An 18,156-nucleotide genomic window follows, 5' to 3' on the forward strand; every position below is an offset into this window, starting at 1 on the left:
AATCCCCACTCAGCCATGAAGTTCACTGGGTGGCCTTGGGCCAGACACTATTTCTCAGCCTCACAGGACCTTTGTGAGGATAACATTGGTGGTGGTGGCGGCGGGGGACACCATTTACATTATTTTTGAGTTCCCTGAAGGAAAGGTGGGATATAAGTGTAATAAATAAAATAGATGGCACAGGTAAGACTATGGCGGGGGGTGATTAAAAAAACAAACTGAACTGGCTTTGACTGTTACTGGCTTTTCAGACACTGATTCCAGATACCTGATAAAATAATGGCTGATTAGTAACCTTATCAGCAAACAACCAGTCAGGTAGGGGTCAAGGAGAAGATAAATGGAGAACTGATTGCCCTGGCATCCTGCAGGCCAGAGTAGATGACAGTGATATGTTAATGCCCTGTGGTCATATATAACAATCTACCACTATAAAGCAACCTACCCTGTAGCCTTCAGCACATTAGGACTTTCAGCACAATGTGTCCCACAACAGTCATAGAAGCAATGTAAACCAACGCGTGATAGTTTGAAGTGAGGTATGCTGGAGTGAGAATATGCCTTAAGAAAAAAATCCCGGTTACTTGGTCCTATTCTCTGATCCTAACAGAAACAGTTCTGCAAGATCCTAAATTATGACTCAAGTTTGGCTTAACATTAACCCTGAGCTTCCTATTCATTCTCTATGGATTTTTAACACTTCAGTAACTACCATTCTGTCTCTAATGATCTAAATCCACTTGCTCTTTAAAAACTCATATTCCTGCCCCTTCACAATGCACATGTTTTGCTGCATATTTTCTTTAAATATTCAGATTTGCAATTTAAGGAATAAATTATAAACCAATGTAAGAGGAGTGGAAACTGAATTGTATTCTATTGAATTGTGTTCTCATCAGGAACATATTATTCCCTGCATGAAAGAGAAATGGTGAGCTAGCCAGGAATTGCGCAATTCAATTAGAGGACCTGCTTGTAAATTAAAATGAGACACGAAGAAAGAATTCAGATTTTAATTGTTGGAGCCTGTTACTTGGGGCATTAAAAAAAAGTATGCATGGAACTAATATGAAAGAATATGTTACAGTCTTCAATAGTGATTGAAGACTCTCAATTTTTTGGTGAGTAGTAGCAAAATCGCTGGTGTGGAGGAAAATGATACATAACGACACTGAAATCTTTGTTTGTAAGTGACTTTTTAAAACAAGAGTATAGTTTTTATCCCATATTTACTAAACAGCCCATTAGAGAGGAGGGATTCATGAATATGGAGTTAAGCCACCCCCAGCCCTGCCATCTTACTTTGCAGTCAGCATTTTAGGGTATGTTAAAACTAAAAGTTTTAAATAGGGCAAGGATTTAGGAATGCACCGATTCTCCAATCACGTACTAATCTTCACCTCCCAATGCTATTCAAGACGCAGATTAAAATGTTGACCTCTCCTGACATTACACTGATTGCTTGAGACTTGCACCAGCAGTCAGGAGCTCTTATCCCTACTGACTGCTTCCTGAAATAGACAAAATTAAAAGATTATCCTGTCATTCAGGCCTGACGTAGGTAGCCCAGCTTCCACCTGTTCTTCTCCCTTAAGAGGTGATGCTTCTTTTAAAAATCCTGGTGAAACCTCAGCAACCTCTGGCTTATCGTGAGTGAAGGTATTCCTGTTTACTACAGAGGAAAATATGGCCTAAGATAGCCAGGCTTCCCCCTTCTTAAATACACAGAAACATGTTTTTCAGCAATCAGCATCAGATCAATAAAATGTAGAGTTGGCAGGACTGCAAAAGTGTTTACAGCCTGGAGAAAGGTAGCTATGATTTAAAAGTGGAAAGGATGCCATCAGATTGCATTTGAGATAAGACTGACTTTATATATGTTACAGAGGTTCAAAGTTCAGTGAAGGTTGACATTCTCATGTGAATGCTGACTGTCCCAGATGAATTTTATTGTTGTTTTCATATGTGAGCTGCCTTGAGAATTGTTAACCAAAGGGCAGCATACAAACATATCACGCAAGTAAATAAATACAATTTGTGATCATCCAAAAAAGATGTACATTTCCCAGCTTCTAAAACATACGTCAGTGGATCTCAACAATCACATTTAGGTAACTCTCAACATTGACTAGTGTATCTCTGAGTTTTAAGACATTTAGGGTGCAATCCTATGCTTGTTTAGATGCACAGGATTGCACCCTTATGAAATGTGTCTGGGAGTAGCACCATTCACAAATGAATGTCAACATTTACCAAATTTGGGACATTCGCTGTATATACATTGTTGTTGTTGTTCAGTCATTCAGTCGTGTATAAAAATGAAAGATGCCCAGAGGAAAAATAAGAAAATTTCCCAGCAACTATCATATCACTATACAGGGGCTCACTCTTTTTCCAATAATCTATTGATTTGTATTACTGTGTACTCAGTCTTTGAAATGAATCTAAATCTGCACTGGCACTTGCTTTCAAGCATGTCATTTGACTGACTTGCCATTTTCCTCATAACTAGTTCTGTATATTAACTTTTCATCCATCTTGATAGTTAAAAGCCATCTAGTGCGTAAGTCATGATTATGGTAAAAGATTGTCTTTTCCAGGTCACGAACCTTTCCAAACAACTGGTGAATACTGAGTTTCTGAATTTGAAAGATCAAGCCAATAAAACAGCTCCTCATAAAGACATTGAGAGGCCACTGTGAATCATTGTTATAATTTTCCCATGCACTTGTGTCTGCCAGTTTCACCTCACTTGAAGGACAGTTTAGTGAGGAGGGCTTGGTACATACAAGAAGGGGAAAAGGTAGCAAAGTACTTACAGAGTGATCTTTGTGTGTGTGTTTTGTATAAGAAAGGTGTTTATAGCGTGGTTCCAGGGTTACCTTGAGTGAACACAGCTGTGGCAGGCACAAGAGGAGAGTTGTTGTAGCAGACCATAGTGACAGGTTCAAAACATCAAAGCACCGCTACCTGCCTATTTCTTATTCAGTATGTTTGAGGGAGGGAAGCTGTAATTTACAGGCACAGAAGTAAGCTTAGACCGCAATCCTACACCTACTTACCTGGGAGTAAGCCCCACTGAATGTAATAGGATTTCCTTCTGAGTACACATGTATAGGACTGCACTGTTTTGCTCTTCTTTGGTTTTCCCAGGGTAATATTATTTTTTTTAAAAAATACTTATTCTGAAAATGCTTAACTTCAGAAACACATTTTTAAAAGTAAATAATTGTTTATATCTATTACCTAAAGATATAAACAAAAGAATTTCTGTAGCAGAGATTCAACTACTTGCACTAACCCACATGATGTGCATGATTTATTAAAATAACTCTTACTCTCCCTATGGGGGAAAACCCTTATTATATGTTTGCTTTCTTCTTGGTGTCAGGACGGCAGCCTCAATAGCCATGAAGGCATCTCCCTGTGGCAGGAAGACTGGGTTATTGTGACTGCACTGCCAACGTCACAGGGGGAGATAAAATGATAATGACTACAACATGGTGTTATATAAAGGAGATTAAGGGTGCACCCCCATGCAATTTTAGAGATGGCCAGCTGGGGACTGCTGGGAGTTGTAGGACTTTTGTTCAGTCTAAACATGCATAGGACTGTGTCCTAAGTGCCTGGCGTTATCTTCTGTTGCCTGCTTCCATCAGACTTACCAGTCATAGCATGTGGAATGTTGGTGACCATGACCTTCTGAGTGTGCATTTTGATGCCAGAATTTGGATCCTGCATCTCCACCAAGAGAACTTCCAGCTGCAAATTATAGCAGATACATGTTAAGAAAGAAACAAAAGGAAAAAGGGGGAAAGGCTTGTGTGTGAAAAGTAAAGTCGAGGCTAAAACAAGAGTAGGAAAAAAAAGAGTTTCAGCAACCTCAGTTGATATATATATAAACATAGCTGAATATCCCAAAGTGCATGTCTTTGGCAGTAACGTCCAGATGGCTAGCCAATAGCCACGTTAGTCTGTTACAGAAAAAAAAGTCTTGTGGCAAGTTAAATACTAACAAATTCGTATTTGAGTTGCCATAAGACTCTTGGTTGTGTTTATCGTCGAAACACTCGTGTGATGGCGACTACTTATGCTACTCGCAAGGAACACATGATGCTAGTTGTCAGACATCTGCACAGGTTTCTGAGGAAAATTCAACGTGCATGTTATAACCTATAAATATCTTAGGCCCAACATACTTTAGGGGCTTCTCTACACCAGGGCTTTCTCCTGCACCTTTACCGGGGCCTCTGCTTCTGGATTCTTTGCCGGACTAAGATCAGCTCCTTTGCATGTGCTTACACATGCTTTTTGGGGAGATTTCTTTTCTCTGCAAGTTCTCTAAGCTTCATTATACAGCTACTAGATGGTGCTGCAGTATAGCTGTGATATAGTGGAATTGTGCAATTACACAGAGCCATTAGAGCGCCATGCAGAGAACACAGTGCATTGTCCTCATTAAGAAAAAAAGCTGGGATAAAGGATGTAAAGCACGGGACATGCTCTGGAGGTTAATGAAGTCATGTAAAGGACATGCAAATTTCTGTGAGTGACCAATCATGAACACATGATAAAAGCCTCATGTAGAGATGCCCTAGATATCACTTTTTCCTATGTGCCCCATTATGTGCATTATGATCCACTGAGGTTACTTCTGGTAACCTTCCGGTTAAACTTCTGGTTACTTCATAATAAGGTAATAAGGTAAAACGTCTGGTTACTTCATAATAAACTGCTTGTTTACAAATGTATGTACAAGTTCATCAGATATTGATCTGGTTTGCAAGTTGCAGCGACAATTCTTGGGTTGTTTAACTCAGGAACTGCTGGGGACGAATGAAGTGACAAGCACACTGTCTGCCATGTGCTCGTAGTTTCTGTTTTTCAATTAGCAGCTCAGGAAATTCCTGGGTTGTTTCATGATGTGTGAATTCAGATACTCTGGGTTGTTTAGGGGTTAAACAACTCAGAGTTAACTCAACAATTGCCCATGGTTTGTTGTTGGGTTAACTCTGGATTATTTAACCCTTTAACAACCCAGAATTTCTGGGTTCTCACAACATGAAACAACCCAGGAAAAGGGTGTTTTGTCACATTTTTGAAATTTGTTCATTGACAGGGAAACACAGCTGAGGCTGAAAAAATGGTCATGTGGGGAGGGGGGCAAATGTGGTTCACAGACCATGTGTTGCACACTGCTGTCCTAGAGCTACCAATCAAAAGGCAATGGGTAGCAATTCTGTCTTTCTCTCCTTAATTTTTTTGTGTGTGTGGTAAGAAAATAGATGGAAGAAATAGTGGGAAAACATAGGATGGTTACAAATAAAAGGCAATGACATCTGGATCCCTTGTAAAATTCAATGTTTAAGGAATGCATATTGCACAAAAAAAACCTTGCCTAGAAATACCCAAAGCGTCCCGTCCCCCCCGCTACAACCATAGAAAAGAAAAAAAGCTGACAACCTTATACCCTCCAACATTTCACATATACATAGGAATACTCCTGGGTGGTGTCAGCAGAATTTTCAGGCAGGCCCATGGAGGGGGTCTGAAACAGTGAAAGGTAAATAAAAAAACAAAAACAAGAACCATCTATACCAATATACATAAACTTAGCATTATACAATTGAGAGGAAATTCTAGAAGACACTCACCTAGCGTGCATGACACAACAGTCCACTGTGGCTTAATTATTAATTAAACCCTTTTTGCATGCCACCTGTGAGCGTCCTTGCTTGCCGAGGCTTGTTGTGTCATGTGAACCCAGCAGTGTGAGTTGTTTGAGGGGACAGATAATCCTCAATTAACCCTAAAACAAGCTATGAGTTATTTGAGGGTTCTCTACACCCGCAAACAACCCAGGATTCCTGGTTCGCACAACACAGCAAGCTACGAGTGTGTCACTGCTTGCATATTCAAAATGGCAGTCACTGTGGTCCACTAAGCACCACGGGGAAATTAACCCACTGTGGCTTAATGTTATGCAGAAACAGGCCCATTGTTCCCATTTCACAGGTGGTGCCCACCATACTTAATTGGGTCAAACTCCCAGAATTTGCTTTCAGTGTCAGAAATTAATGCCAAAAAATCCTATCCCCAAATCCAAAAACAAAAAGACACAGGGTGCTTTCAGATGTGGATGATTTAGCAGCACCCAATTGTTGCTGAAGCAACTTTGCTTCCAGACCTCTGGAATCCAAATAACACTTTGTAGCTGGATGGGGGTATCCCCTCTTTCCCCAGTCTAAAATGTTGGAGGGGGTGATTTTCATGGGGACTATGGATAGGATTAAACCCTCCTTCTCTATATATGGACAGCTGGGGCATACAGTTTTAACCCTGCTGTTAGTGTGGGATAGGTTCTTCTACCCCTTGCCATGTCATATTGGCTTTAAAGAAAAATACCTGGTATATCCAGGAGCAACTGCAAGATCATTTGACCTGTGCAGGAAAAGGGCAAAGATTATTATCACCTGACTGTAAGACCATATGGCCTGAATAACACAGAGGGCTGGACTGTCTCCTGATTTTAAATAATTGTCCACCTCTCCACACTTAGTATAAAAGAACTTTGATTCCTCCCTTCTCCCATTTCTTTTATATGGGTGGGGAACTTCTGTCGAGGTTTAAGGAGTTGTCAGAAAAGTTGAATCAGTGAGAAGTAGTGCTACTTGCATCTCTTCTGTTTTATCAAGAAGGCTGTAGCCACTGTAACAATGGTGGAGTGCAATGGATTGCTTAACCCCTTAACAGCCCTGGAGAGCTGGCTACATTTTCCAAAAGTAAAAGAAGGGACAACAACCTCCTGATGCTACTGTGGGTTTGTTGCATCAACCTTATCTTTTGTTCATTTGAAAATAACCCAAAATAGATGCGGCAAGGATTTGTCATATGGCTACTTCTCAACACATATCCATTAATACTTAAAGAAGGGCATCTCCACACATTACAATTGCAGCAAAAAGCAAGCAATTGTACATCTGTGGGTCAGGGTTCTGGACACAAGCAGATATGTGTATGACATCCACACTTTGTGGGTTTGCTGCAGGAAACCCGGGAGGGGGGGGGGTTTCCATGCTTTCGGCTTCACTTTGTTTGCAACTGTTGAAATGTTTCCTCACTCACATCTTCTCCTTTTCCAGTATCCACAGTGCTTAAAGTCCCGGCTTATCATCACTGTAGCCTGGGGCTCTGTGCTGTTTCCACTGAGCTCTAATCAAATTATTTTCTTGATGGCTCAGTGGAGTCTGGCATGGGTCTGATTACCTCATCAGTGTTCCTGCCTCCTCGGCCGTGTTTCCAGGACGACGGAAGGAGAAGCTAATGGAGGAGTACCGGATTTTTAAAAAGGCATCAGCTTTGCTGTGAAGAGAGAGGCTTCCCCCCTCTCCCTCCCTTTCTCCTTTCCCCTGAAAGTCCACATGTACCTGCATTTCAGGAGCAAGCCTCACTGAGCACAATGGGAGTTACTTCCGAGGAGACACACATATGCTTGTGCTGGGAAAACGGGGGGGGGGGGAGAACACAAAGAGGGAACCCAGAGGACATCACTTACCACAATGGGAATTACTTCTGACAAGACAGTAATGGGTTTGTTGTGGGAAAGAGACCGAAACCAGCCCCCATTTTAATGCACAGAATCTCTGTTTGGAAGCTGTGAAGAAGTTATGTCCTAAGGCAATGGGATGAAGCCTCGAGATCGCGCTTAATCGCGTTTAAGGAACTGGGCTTTGAGGGGCTTCTCTGTCATTTCTGTGGTCATTGAGAGGGCAAGCCTCATTCAGCACAATGGGAGAAAACACCCCTTGACTCGGGTCATGGGCTGTGTTCTAGTGCTTATTTTCAATGATGTTTTAAAAGCTGGTCCCTCGGCATCCTGCTCCAAAACAGCGATGAAACGTCTGGAAAACAGGGAGGGAAAGGGTTGGGTCACTGAGGTCAGAGCGACAAACCCACAAAGGCCGGGCTACACGCCCCATGGGCAGGACTATGATACCAGACCCAGTGTGACTGTGGGAACAGGTCAGAAAAGGAGCCATGGTAAGCTGGAAAAGTCAGACTATAAGCAGTCTCAGAAGAAGTGTTTTTTCTGCAATAAAATGCGGGGCTGGTGCTGAATGGCCACGATGTCATGAAAACAGAGACCTTACTGCGCAAGCCAGAATGGAGTAAATCGCTGGTGGAAACACAGCCCAGGCGTGACACTTATAGCAATCATAATGTGTAGAGTAGTCCTTAAAAGAATATGAGAACAAACCCTTTCTAGGACGAAAGAACGACAGGGTACAGACTTTCTCTTTGTCTCTCTCTCTTCAAACTTCACACACCAGATTGCTATTCAAAATATGATTGGTTTAACATTATATTGAATATTTATATTGAAAGAAGTGAGTACGATTCAGGGGAATCTTGAAAAAGAATCAGAATCCGGCGGAAAGTCTTGGCTTGGAAGTAACTCCCAAGCCTCTCTTGGCCAAAGTCCTTTAATTAGGCTATGTTTGTTATTTTGAGCCTGCAAGTTCTCAGCACCCAAACAAGGGGGCTCTTCAATATATCCCCACTGTGCCATCCAGTTCTGCTTCCATCTGTTAAGACCAAACATATTTTTGTTCAGAAAAAACACATCAATCCTCTGGTGCAGGGCATACTGCTTTTCTAATGAGCAATGAACTCCAGAGGCTTGTCACTTCCCTTTCCCTGCTGAGTCCCCTCTTGTCATTTAAGAAATAATATATATCAAAGGGAACAAGGGAGATTAGCTAGGAAGCTTCCATTGGATGCTGCCCACTGACTCAACCACAAACCATGCCCTTGGCTGATGAGAACTCAGCAGGTCTTTTCTCTTGTCTCAGAAGGGAAGTGGCTGTTTATTAAGAGTTCTGAAATATTAAAAATTGCTAGCCATGCAGGCATGTCAACAGAGGCCCAAAAGGGCTAGCTAACACAATAATATGTTTCCTATTTCCTGCCTTGATCACATTTTATAATAGAATTGTGCCCAGCAAAATAATGTATTTGTGTAAATTTACAACCATCTGTCACAAAGTATGATGCTGAACAGCTGGCTCTACATTTGCATTTGCTTGAAGATGCCCTGCACAAATGCCTCAGAGCTTATTGCTGTGAAACAGAGATTCCCTAGCCTGAAAAGAACTCCAGCTTAATGGCAAACTAACATCAGGACGTTGCCACAGTTCCAGGGTTCTTGAGAGTTAATACAAAAGGGGGGCTAATTTGAACCTGCTCACTCTTTGACAGAATGCTTGGGGATGTTGTGGCATCATACTACATAGCCCTGCTCCCCACCGACACATGTACCAGCCACACCCTCTGTGATTCGTGGCCATGTGAAGGAGCTATACATATTACCAACTTATGTATGTAGAGCTCCTCAAAACTAAGAGGGACCTGGGGCCAAACAGGATCCGCCCTTATGCTGAGGAGCTCTACACACACACATTTGTATTCATGCAGGGCCCCCTCATGTGGCCACTGAATAAACAGCCAGTTGGGCCCTGGCCAGAGTACGTGTCAGCAGCAGGGGGTAGGGTTAGCTGCTGTGACCCCATGACCCCTTCACACATTGGATTAATGCATGTGGAGGAGTTGTGTGTGCCCCCTAATGTGTACGACCTTTGACCTTATCCTTGTAAGCGCCATCCCTTTATATCCACCATATTTTCTCTTTCCCAGGTACATGAATGTGAAGGAATGTCTCCCAATTATGATCTTTTGATTCTGGCCAGATCTACACCTTGTGTCATATCATTAAGATCCCATCATTGTAAAACTATATCCCTCTTGTGCATTTACACCTCATAGGACACACAATCACATTTGCTGTGGTAGATTGGATAATGTGGAATAACAAGCAGGAAATAACACTACAAAAGCAGTATATCAAATGTGTAATGTGCCCCAACAGTTATCAGTGCACTTCAATATCACTATAAAGCAGTAGTCTAGATCTAGCTTTTATTTTCTCTTCTCTAGTCCTTTCAGGTGGCAGTCTTGTTCATATCAGTGGCGTATGATGAACATTGGTTCCTGTAGTGTGGGAGTAGGCAACTTTTTTGGGCCAGGGACACATTTGGCAATTTGAGAAACTGTCCTGGGTACCATCACAAAATGGCTGCCATGGGAAGCATGGCTAGTCGCAAAGGGCAAGTAACCTGCCCAAAAGACTGGGTACAAGGCAGAGGTGGGGTCTGGGCCCCAACACACTAAACAAATCCTTTGAACTCAAAGTTTTCAGTACCAACAAAAGCCTGTTTCACAGGAATCCCAGTTTCTGGTAAGAACATGTGTTAATTAAAAAAACACAGGAAGGGTAAGACACTTGGCAGATGCCAAGAATAAGTGGGGAATGAGTGGCGTTCCAGATGTAGTTGGACTGCTATCAGTCCTAGACAGCATAGCTAATAAAAAAGGATTATGGTAGTTGTAATCCAACAACATCTGGATGGCGCTTATTTTCATCCCTGGCTTAGAAGGTTAGCCGTGGCGGAACAATCTGTAGGTAAAATGCAATGAATATACAAACATACAGAGTAGTCATCGATATATACTTATCTGTACTCAAGATACTTATCAAAATTGATACACTTTTTCTTGTGGTACATCCTATTCCTACCCAGATTGGTGTGTGTGTGTATGCGTGTGTGTGCGTGTGTGTGCTTTATTGCCAGTTTTCCCAGTATAAATTTCCTCTCTACTCACTCCTCCTTCCCCACTTACATTTGCTAAGATGAAAATTCCAGATCCATTGTCAGGCTGATAAGAGCATTTGTGAACTGCCCAAACCAGAGAGTTTTGGTGAACTGCCCAAACCAGAGAGTTTTGGTGAACTGCCCAGAGAGTTTTGGTGAACCGCCCAGAGAGCTTTGGCTATTCAGCAGTATAGAAATGTAATAAAATAAATAAATTTCAGCCAAGTCTATCCATCACCCTCACAATTGTTTATTTTTATTTATTTATTATATTTTATGTAATATATTATGCTAAGCAATAATACTTGTCAGAGACAGCTAAGAACACACAATACTTCCACAAAGATCAGTTCATTTATTGATCCTCAATCAATAAATTTGTTGTTTATTAAGATACTACTGCTGAGGGCATGGTTCCATAGGATTAAGGTCTAATCCACCCCAACAGCAATAGAATATAATGCTTTCTAAATCAACTTTCACACCCCAAAGTCAAAATGTCTACGAATGAACAGTGAATGGATTTAGTCACTACGTGGCATTTATTTAAACTTTTGATGCTTAGAATTATCCCAACTGGTTGCCACCCATATGAGGCCTGCACTAGCATAAGTACAAATAAATAAGAATGAGGGCTTGATCGACTGCCATCCTGCACTGGATTTCCTCAGGCCCCAACGCCAAAGACTTGCGCCTCCAGCTTCTCAAGCTGTCAGCTCTCTAGGCTGCCCAGCAGCACATCAGCTAGTTACTGGATTAGTTGCCTCTCTTAACAACAAGTACAGGGATTCATTTGTTCTCACAATGATTTTTACTGCAACCTGCCTCATGCATTTTGGAAAGGCAGCAGCAAAATAATTAAGGAAGGAATGCAATTGCCCTGCCTCATTCACAGAATTTTACAGGGGGTCCAGATGACATAATCTTCATCATGTAACCCTCCCATTTTTCCCATCACTTCTTCCAACTTTTTTCTTTCCACAAAACATCCATTATGGAGGAAAATATACAATAGCTGCACAATGCCTTTCGACTGGTAGAGCTAGGAGCCCTTTGTGTGGAAGCTAAAAGTCACTCTGTGTTTTGGAGTACAACCCCACAATTGGCTCAACTTAAGAGCGGTCATGCCAGTAAACTATCCAGCTGACATTTTGTAAGGACTGATAGGTTTAAATGAGAGAGAACACTGGAAAAGGAATAAGAAACTTCAGAAAAACAATAAGGAGCAGTGCCTTGAAACCACGTTTCTGAGGGCCAAACCAAATGATACTTTTAATTGGATGGTTAGCAATCATGTCTGGTTTCTTTTTTAATTAATACTCAGCTGGGGGGGCATTTTTATCAGTGCACAGGAAGGGGAGGGGCTTAACCCTTTCCTAGATGCAATTCCAATGAAAATAACCCCCCCCCCCCTTTGCAACTCTGTGTTAGGAAAAAAGCTCCTGTCCAAAAGGCAAACTGAAGGCACAGTGACAGTGGTGTGGTCCACACAGCCCTGGTTTGCATGACATAACAGCCCACCATGGCTTAATTTACCTGCAGGGGCTGTTGTGCTGTGCCGGGCACCCATGGGCACCTTTGCATGGTGCGTACAGACGCCTGGCTTGCTATGGCTTGTTGTGTTGTGCAAACCTAGGAGGCAGGGGTTGTTTGACGGTTAGACTTCTCAAATAACCCATGGCTTGTTTTAGGGTTATTTGAGGGTTGTCTGACCCTGAAACAACTCCTGCCACCTGGGTTTGCACAACACAACACGCCACAACAAGCTGGGCACTCACTGGTGCCATGAAAAAATGGCATCTGTGGATGCCCGGCACCACGGCAACAACCCCGTGTGTAAAATAAGCCATGGTGGGCTGTCATATCATGTGAACCACGCCACTGGGGTCTGTGATGCAATCTAGTGTTTTATTTTCCCAGATACTCAGCTGCTTTCTACAAATCTGGTTTAGTATTCTTGCACAGAATCAGCAGCAGGGAAAGCTCCCATGTGTACATCCTTAGTCCCATTAATTCAATGGATGTCCACGGGAATAAAGTTTATACACTGAAGACTGACTTGAATTGCCCCATATGGGAGCTGCTGCCATTTGGTGATTCAATCACATGAAATGACTGGGCAGTTTTCACCATGCTACCATAAATGTCTAGAACAAAAGATTGGCAGTGGAGTGATGAAAATCCACATGGTAAGGCAAGCCACCGCACAGCTGAGCACAGCCCACCAGCCATGTATATTGCCAGATACTTAACAACCCTTTCCTTTTTATGGCCCTGAGAAGGATCAGCAGCAAATACAGAAGGGCTGCAAGCGTGCGCGCACACACACACACAGCTGCTGGGGTTCATTTGGCTTGGTGTGTCACCCATTATTCAGGCCTTTCCTTACCTGTTCTCATGGTATCTATGTTACATCATTTCACCATGTCCTAGGGTTGCTGGATGTTATGAAGTGGAATACCCCCCACACCCAACAATATAGCTGCACTGAACAGAAGCCCAACCTTTTAAGTATCCTCCCCTTATTAATGAAAATGTGGATCTGGAAATCCTGTCAAATCTTCCCTCTTTGACCCTCTTTCTCAGGTGAGCAATATGACTCATTGGAACAGTAATTTACAGCACAGTCTTATAAAAGTCTGCTTGGAAGTAAGTTTAATTCAATTGGGCTTACTCCCAGGTAAATAAGTATAAGATGGCAACCTTAATTCTATGACAGTAGACAGTAGCCTTCCCCAACCTGGAGCCCTCTAGATATGTTGGACATAGTCATTGGCTGAGGCTGATGGAAGTTCGTCTGGGAGCTTTTCTACACAAGGCTGTTAATTGCTGTATCTATGTTGGTTTCATTGCAGAACTGAAAACTGAGTTCTTCCCAAAGAGCTTCTCCTTTCCTACTTTTCTGCGACATATCCTCTAGGGGGAGCTGGTACAGCAGAATAGCACAAATATACAAGTAGAAGTTGGGCTTTCAGAAAAGAATACCCCATTTTCTAAGGATGTCAGAGAATTCCGCCACGGATCTTGGTGAGGCCAAATGCCAGTGCATTCGGCCCCCAAAATCTGTGGCGGAACGGCCTGCCACCCCCCCGCCCCCCGTGGATCCCCCCCGGGACGAGACTTACCTGGGGCGGATTTTGATTCGCCGTTTTAGCCTACGTAAATATTTACGTAGACTATTACGGCGAAAATAAAGGGGAACGCATTCCTTATTTTTTGCCGTCTTAGGCTACGTAAATATTTACGTAGACTATTACGGTGAAAATAAAGGGGAATGCAAATAGCGTAGCGGGCGCTATTTGAGTCCCTTTTTGATTCGCCGTTTTAGCCTACGTAAATATTTACGTAGACTATTACGGTGAAAATAAAGGGGAACGCGTAGCGGGCGCTATTTGCGTCCCTTTTTGATTCGCCGTTTTAGCCTACGTAAATATTTACGTAGGCCAAAACAGCGAATCAAAAAGGGACGCAAATAGCGCCCGCTACGCTATTTGCGTTCCGCTTTATTTTCGCCGTAATAGTCTACGTAAATATTTACGTAGACTAAGACGGCGAAAAATAAGGAACGCAAATGGCGGCGGCCATAGCCGCCGCCACTTGCGCACGCGGTTTTGTTTTTTTGTGTTTTTTTTACCTCCGCGGCTGGAAATCCAGCTGCGGACAGCTCTGGCCTGGGCCTGGCCGGCTGCTCCGTGGAGCCACCGTGGAGCACAGCTGGCTATCGAGGATTCCGGGGGGGGGGAAACGGATCGCCCTCCCCGTCGAGGATTCCGGGGGGAGGGACGGAATGCCTCCCCCCCCCCATGAACATAATCCGCGGAAAGGTAAGTGACTTTCGTACATCCCTACCATTTTCCCTGTTCCCAAAAAACAAAACTGGGGAAGTGCTCTGAAAATAGAGAAGCAAAACCGGAGGATATGACATTGTCTAAAGAACCTGTGACAACCATGAATAAGGAATCAAAAGCACACAATAAATACCTCATGTAGAAAAACTCTTAAGACATCTGGAGAACACTTGGTTAGGGAAGGCTGGTATAAAGTCTTATCTCACAGTAGGCTCCATTTTTCTCAACACTTTCTGCAGTGATTGATAGGAACTGCTACTTAAATTTTAGATGTAAGCTTAGTCTGTTTCAGTAATGAGAGCTCAAAATGGAGAGAGAGAGCCAAGCAACTTAATTTTAAATATTAGAGGAAGGCAGGAAAAGGCGCAAAAATTAGAGTGTATGATCTCTACCATCACCACCCCATCTCTACTATCACTGGGCATTTTAAATAAATTTGGCATTGTCTCATGTTGTGCTTCCATACAAGTGAACAGTGTAAGGATAATTTGTTCTCATCTGCGGCAAAAAAATATTGTTTTTCCTCCATATATGCATCTTCCTATAAGTGGAATGTGGTTCATAAGCTGATCTTTTGTTCCTTCCAGAGTCGATCTCCTTGCCTTCTGTGGAATTTGCAGCTGTATAAATCAAAACAGAATGTGGCCCAAGCGTTCTTTAAAAAAAATGTTGACAGACTTTAAGAACAAACCGTTCCAAAAGAAAATATTGTGGTATCCTCCTTTGAGTATGAAAAGTACAGTACTGGTGATGTATAACAAATATTGTGACACAGAATAAATTCACACTCCCTCTCATCTCTTTCCTTTTCACTTGTGTTCCTGCCAGTTCCTCCTATGCTGATGCTCAGCTAAAACAGTTGAGATGTGAGTGTATACCTATGCTATGGTACAGCACACAAACCTGAAATGGACAGCTGTATATGTCACTGGGAATTAAACTAACTCTATTCACCAGGATAAGCCACAGACAAGAAAGGTGGAACACTCATAAAAGAAAAGCTGGCTTAAGATCTTTTCACACTGGGGCTCTATTAAAATGCTTTTTCTATAGACGTATTGGGAAAAGGAAAGTGGTAGTTAATCCCAAACATAGTTATCTATCAACATCCTTCTGTAAACCTTAAACCATTGTAACAGTGTATACAGCCTCTTCAAAGCAGATGATAAACAGGCAGATAACCATCCTTTGAAAAAAAAAAAAAAACACCCCACATCAATATGTCATTAAGGGTGCACACTCAAATAACATACTCAACATAATTTAACATGGGTTAGTTATCTCTGATAGAGCAGGTGGATAATGGATAGATTTTTCTCACCATTTCTCTGCACACTTGAGTGAAATAAGGGCTCTGATATGTGACAGGTGGTGAATTCAGCCCTAGAGGGTGGTAGGTACCCTGGAATAATGACTGCAGCATACAACTGTCTGTTCTTATTATGTGGGGTCTGGATATACCTGCAGCAATGAATGACTGCTGGGGTAAATGGGAGCAGGGAGGGAAATTCACCAGATCACGATTTGACAATTAGGGTTGTAAACTCTGGGGACAATGCCTTTTATTCCTCAGAATTATAATATTAATGGCCCTCCAAGCAAAAAAAAAAAATACCCCCCCATGCAAATACCAAACTTATGAACAGAAATAAAAGCAGTATGGATGAGGTAGAATGGTAAGGGTTAAGATTAGCAGCATTAGTTTAAGGTATCCAAAATTATAGTCCCCAATCCCTGCTCAATTTTATTTCAGAGAGCTACTACTGCTCCCATGTGCAAACAGGACCACGTAACAGGTTGTTTTCCTTTGGAAACTCCAAAGAAAACAAGGGAATTTTTCTCTAATCATGCTATAGCAAAAGAGCCGGGAAGAAGAAATAGAGAGGAACAATCCTTTAAAAAAACGAAACGAATGAAATCACAGGATTTTTTCAAAAGATTTCTTAAAAACTGTAACAAAAAAATGGCACACCTCTCCTGATAACATACCTATTTCTTGCATGCAAAATCTTTGCTATATGCCATTCTGGTCAAAGGACAGATGTTTTATAGATGTGTTCAGGGTCCCTGTGGTAGGTACTCCCATTCAGCTGTTAATCTGCTAGGTTCTAAAAATAATAGCGAGTTACCTTTTTCAGGAATGCCATTCTTGGCCTGTAACGTTGCCCTTGATCTATGCGTCTGATGGTCATCGTGCTCTAGTTCGTTAAGCCAAAAGGTACAAAAGAAGAAAATGAAAAATTAGGCTTAACCAAGTGCAGAGAAAAAGGTGGTGCTGCTGCTGTTAGTGATTTCAGGCAAACAGCATTACTCAAACTCCCCAGTCTAGAGAATAAAGGCGGCTGTGGAATCAGCACTGTCCCGCCGTAGCCAATCCGCAAGGAGCATTGAGATCTTATTTGCATGAGTCTGGGAGTCTTTCCAGCCTGCCAGCGTTAGGGGGAGCGTGCTCATCTATTCACAGTACTGACAGGCTTGGGAACTGAAGATGAATTTGTATTTCCCCAAGCAAAATCTCTCAACGTTCTGAATAGTTCAAGGATTAGAACTGTTAGCAGGCTGCATACTAGCAAACAAACAACATTAAAACAAATCTTTTCTTTCTTTTTTGGTAAGTATAGATGTATTGAAAAAATATGTTCACAGATATAACAGGGGTTGTTTGTTTTCCAAATTCAAACATGTATCTGGAATTTCTGAGATTAAGATTCCCACCTGCAGATAAGATTAGAATCAAGGGTTGGATCCAGATTTCAGCTGGATCAACTGAGGAGGTGGAAGTGGACTTTCCTGTCCCTTCTTTATTTAGTTAATTTATTTAATGCCTCATAAATAAATTTCTCTGGGCATTTGGCCATAATCATAATGCTACAAATACAATGACAATGAAATCAACAACATAAAACTAATAAATGCATGAAACACAGCACAAAATACAATATCAGGTATAGGAGGTAAAACCACATTGCAGGGACTGGGATAATAAAACACAAATACATGGAGAGAGCAATCCTATGGTCCCTGGGCGAGTGTCCCAGGGACCACAGGATGGCTTGGAAAAACCCTTCCAAGGCTGGATACAGAGTTCCAACCTCCAAAGGGGGAATCAGAGATCCGACTCCTGCTCCCACACCCTTGCAGCTGACATGGACAGAATCGCACCATGTGCCCCTCCGAAGTCAGAAAGTCAACCTCCGACAGCGGGGAAAGGGTGTGTGTGCCAGTGGGTGGGCTGGGCAGGTAGATAGGAGAGGAGTTGTTCCTTCAAGTATTGAGGCCCCAAGCTGTATACAGCTTTATAAGTCAAAACCTTTGCATTGGGCTTTGAATTGGCCCTGGAAATGAATCGGGAACCAGTGCAGGTGAGAGAGGACTGGTGTAATACGATCATAGCATCTAGGCCCAGTTAGAATTCTCACAGCCATATTTTTCACTAGCTGAAATTTCTGGACCATCTTCAAAGGCAGCTCCACTAACAATGCATTACAATAATCCAAACAGGGGGTTGCCAGAGATCATGATGGTTATCAACCAAAAATTTGCCTTAGCTCCAGAATAACGTCAATGCCTGTTACAACTGTTCATACAGCCAAGTGATC

The 18,156-nt window shown here is 42.3% G+C and overlaps 1 protein-coding gene across 1 annotated transcript in view; it reads right to left on the reverse strand.

Moving 5' to 3' along the window:
• RGS9 (regulator of G protein signaling 9) overlaps positions 1-18,156 on the reverse strand; it is a 97,846-nt gene that overhangs the window by 77,028 nt on the left and 2,662 nt on the right. The window contains exons 3-4 of the mRNA XM_084837497.1: positions 16,687-16,755; positions 3,666-3,762 (exon numbers count right to left, since the gene is read on the reverse strand). Coding sequence (XP_084693623.1) covers positions 3,666-3,762; positions 16,687-16,755 — 166 coding nt within the window. The remainder of the gene's footprint in view (positions 1-3,665; positions 3,763-16,686; positions 16,756-18,156) is intronic.

Source organism: Heloderma suspectum, chromosome 2 (assembly GCF_057233095.1).
Source record: "Heloderma suspectum isolate Gila_16-S chromosome 2, 16-S_ref, whole genome shotgun sequence".
In the NCBI taxonomy this organism is placed as follows: Eukaryota; Metazoa; Chordata; class Lepidosauria; order Squamata; family Helodermatidae; genus Heloderma; species Heloderma suspectum.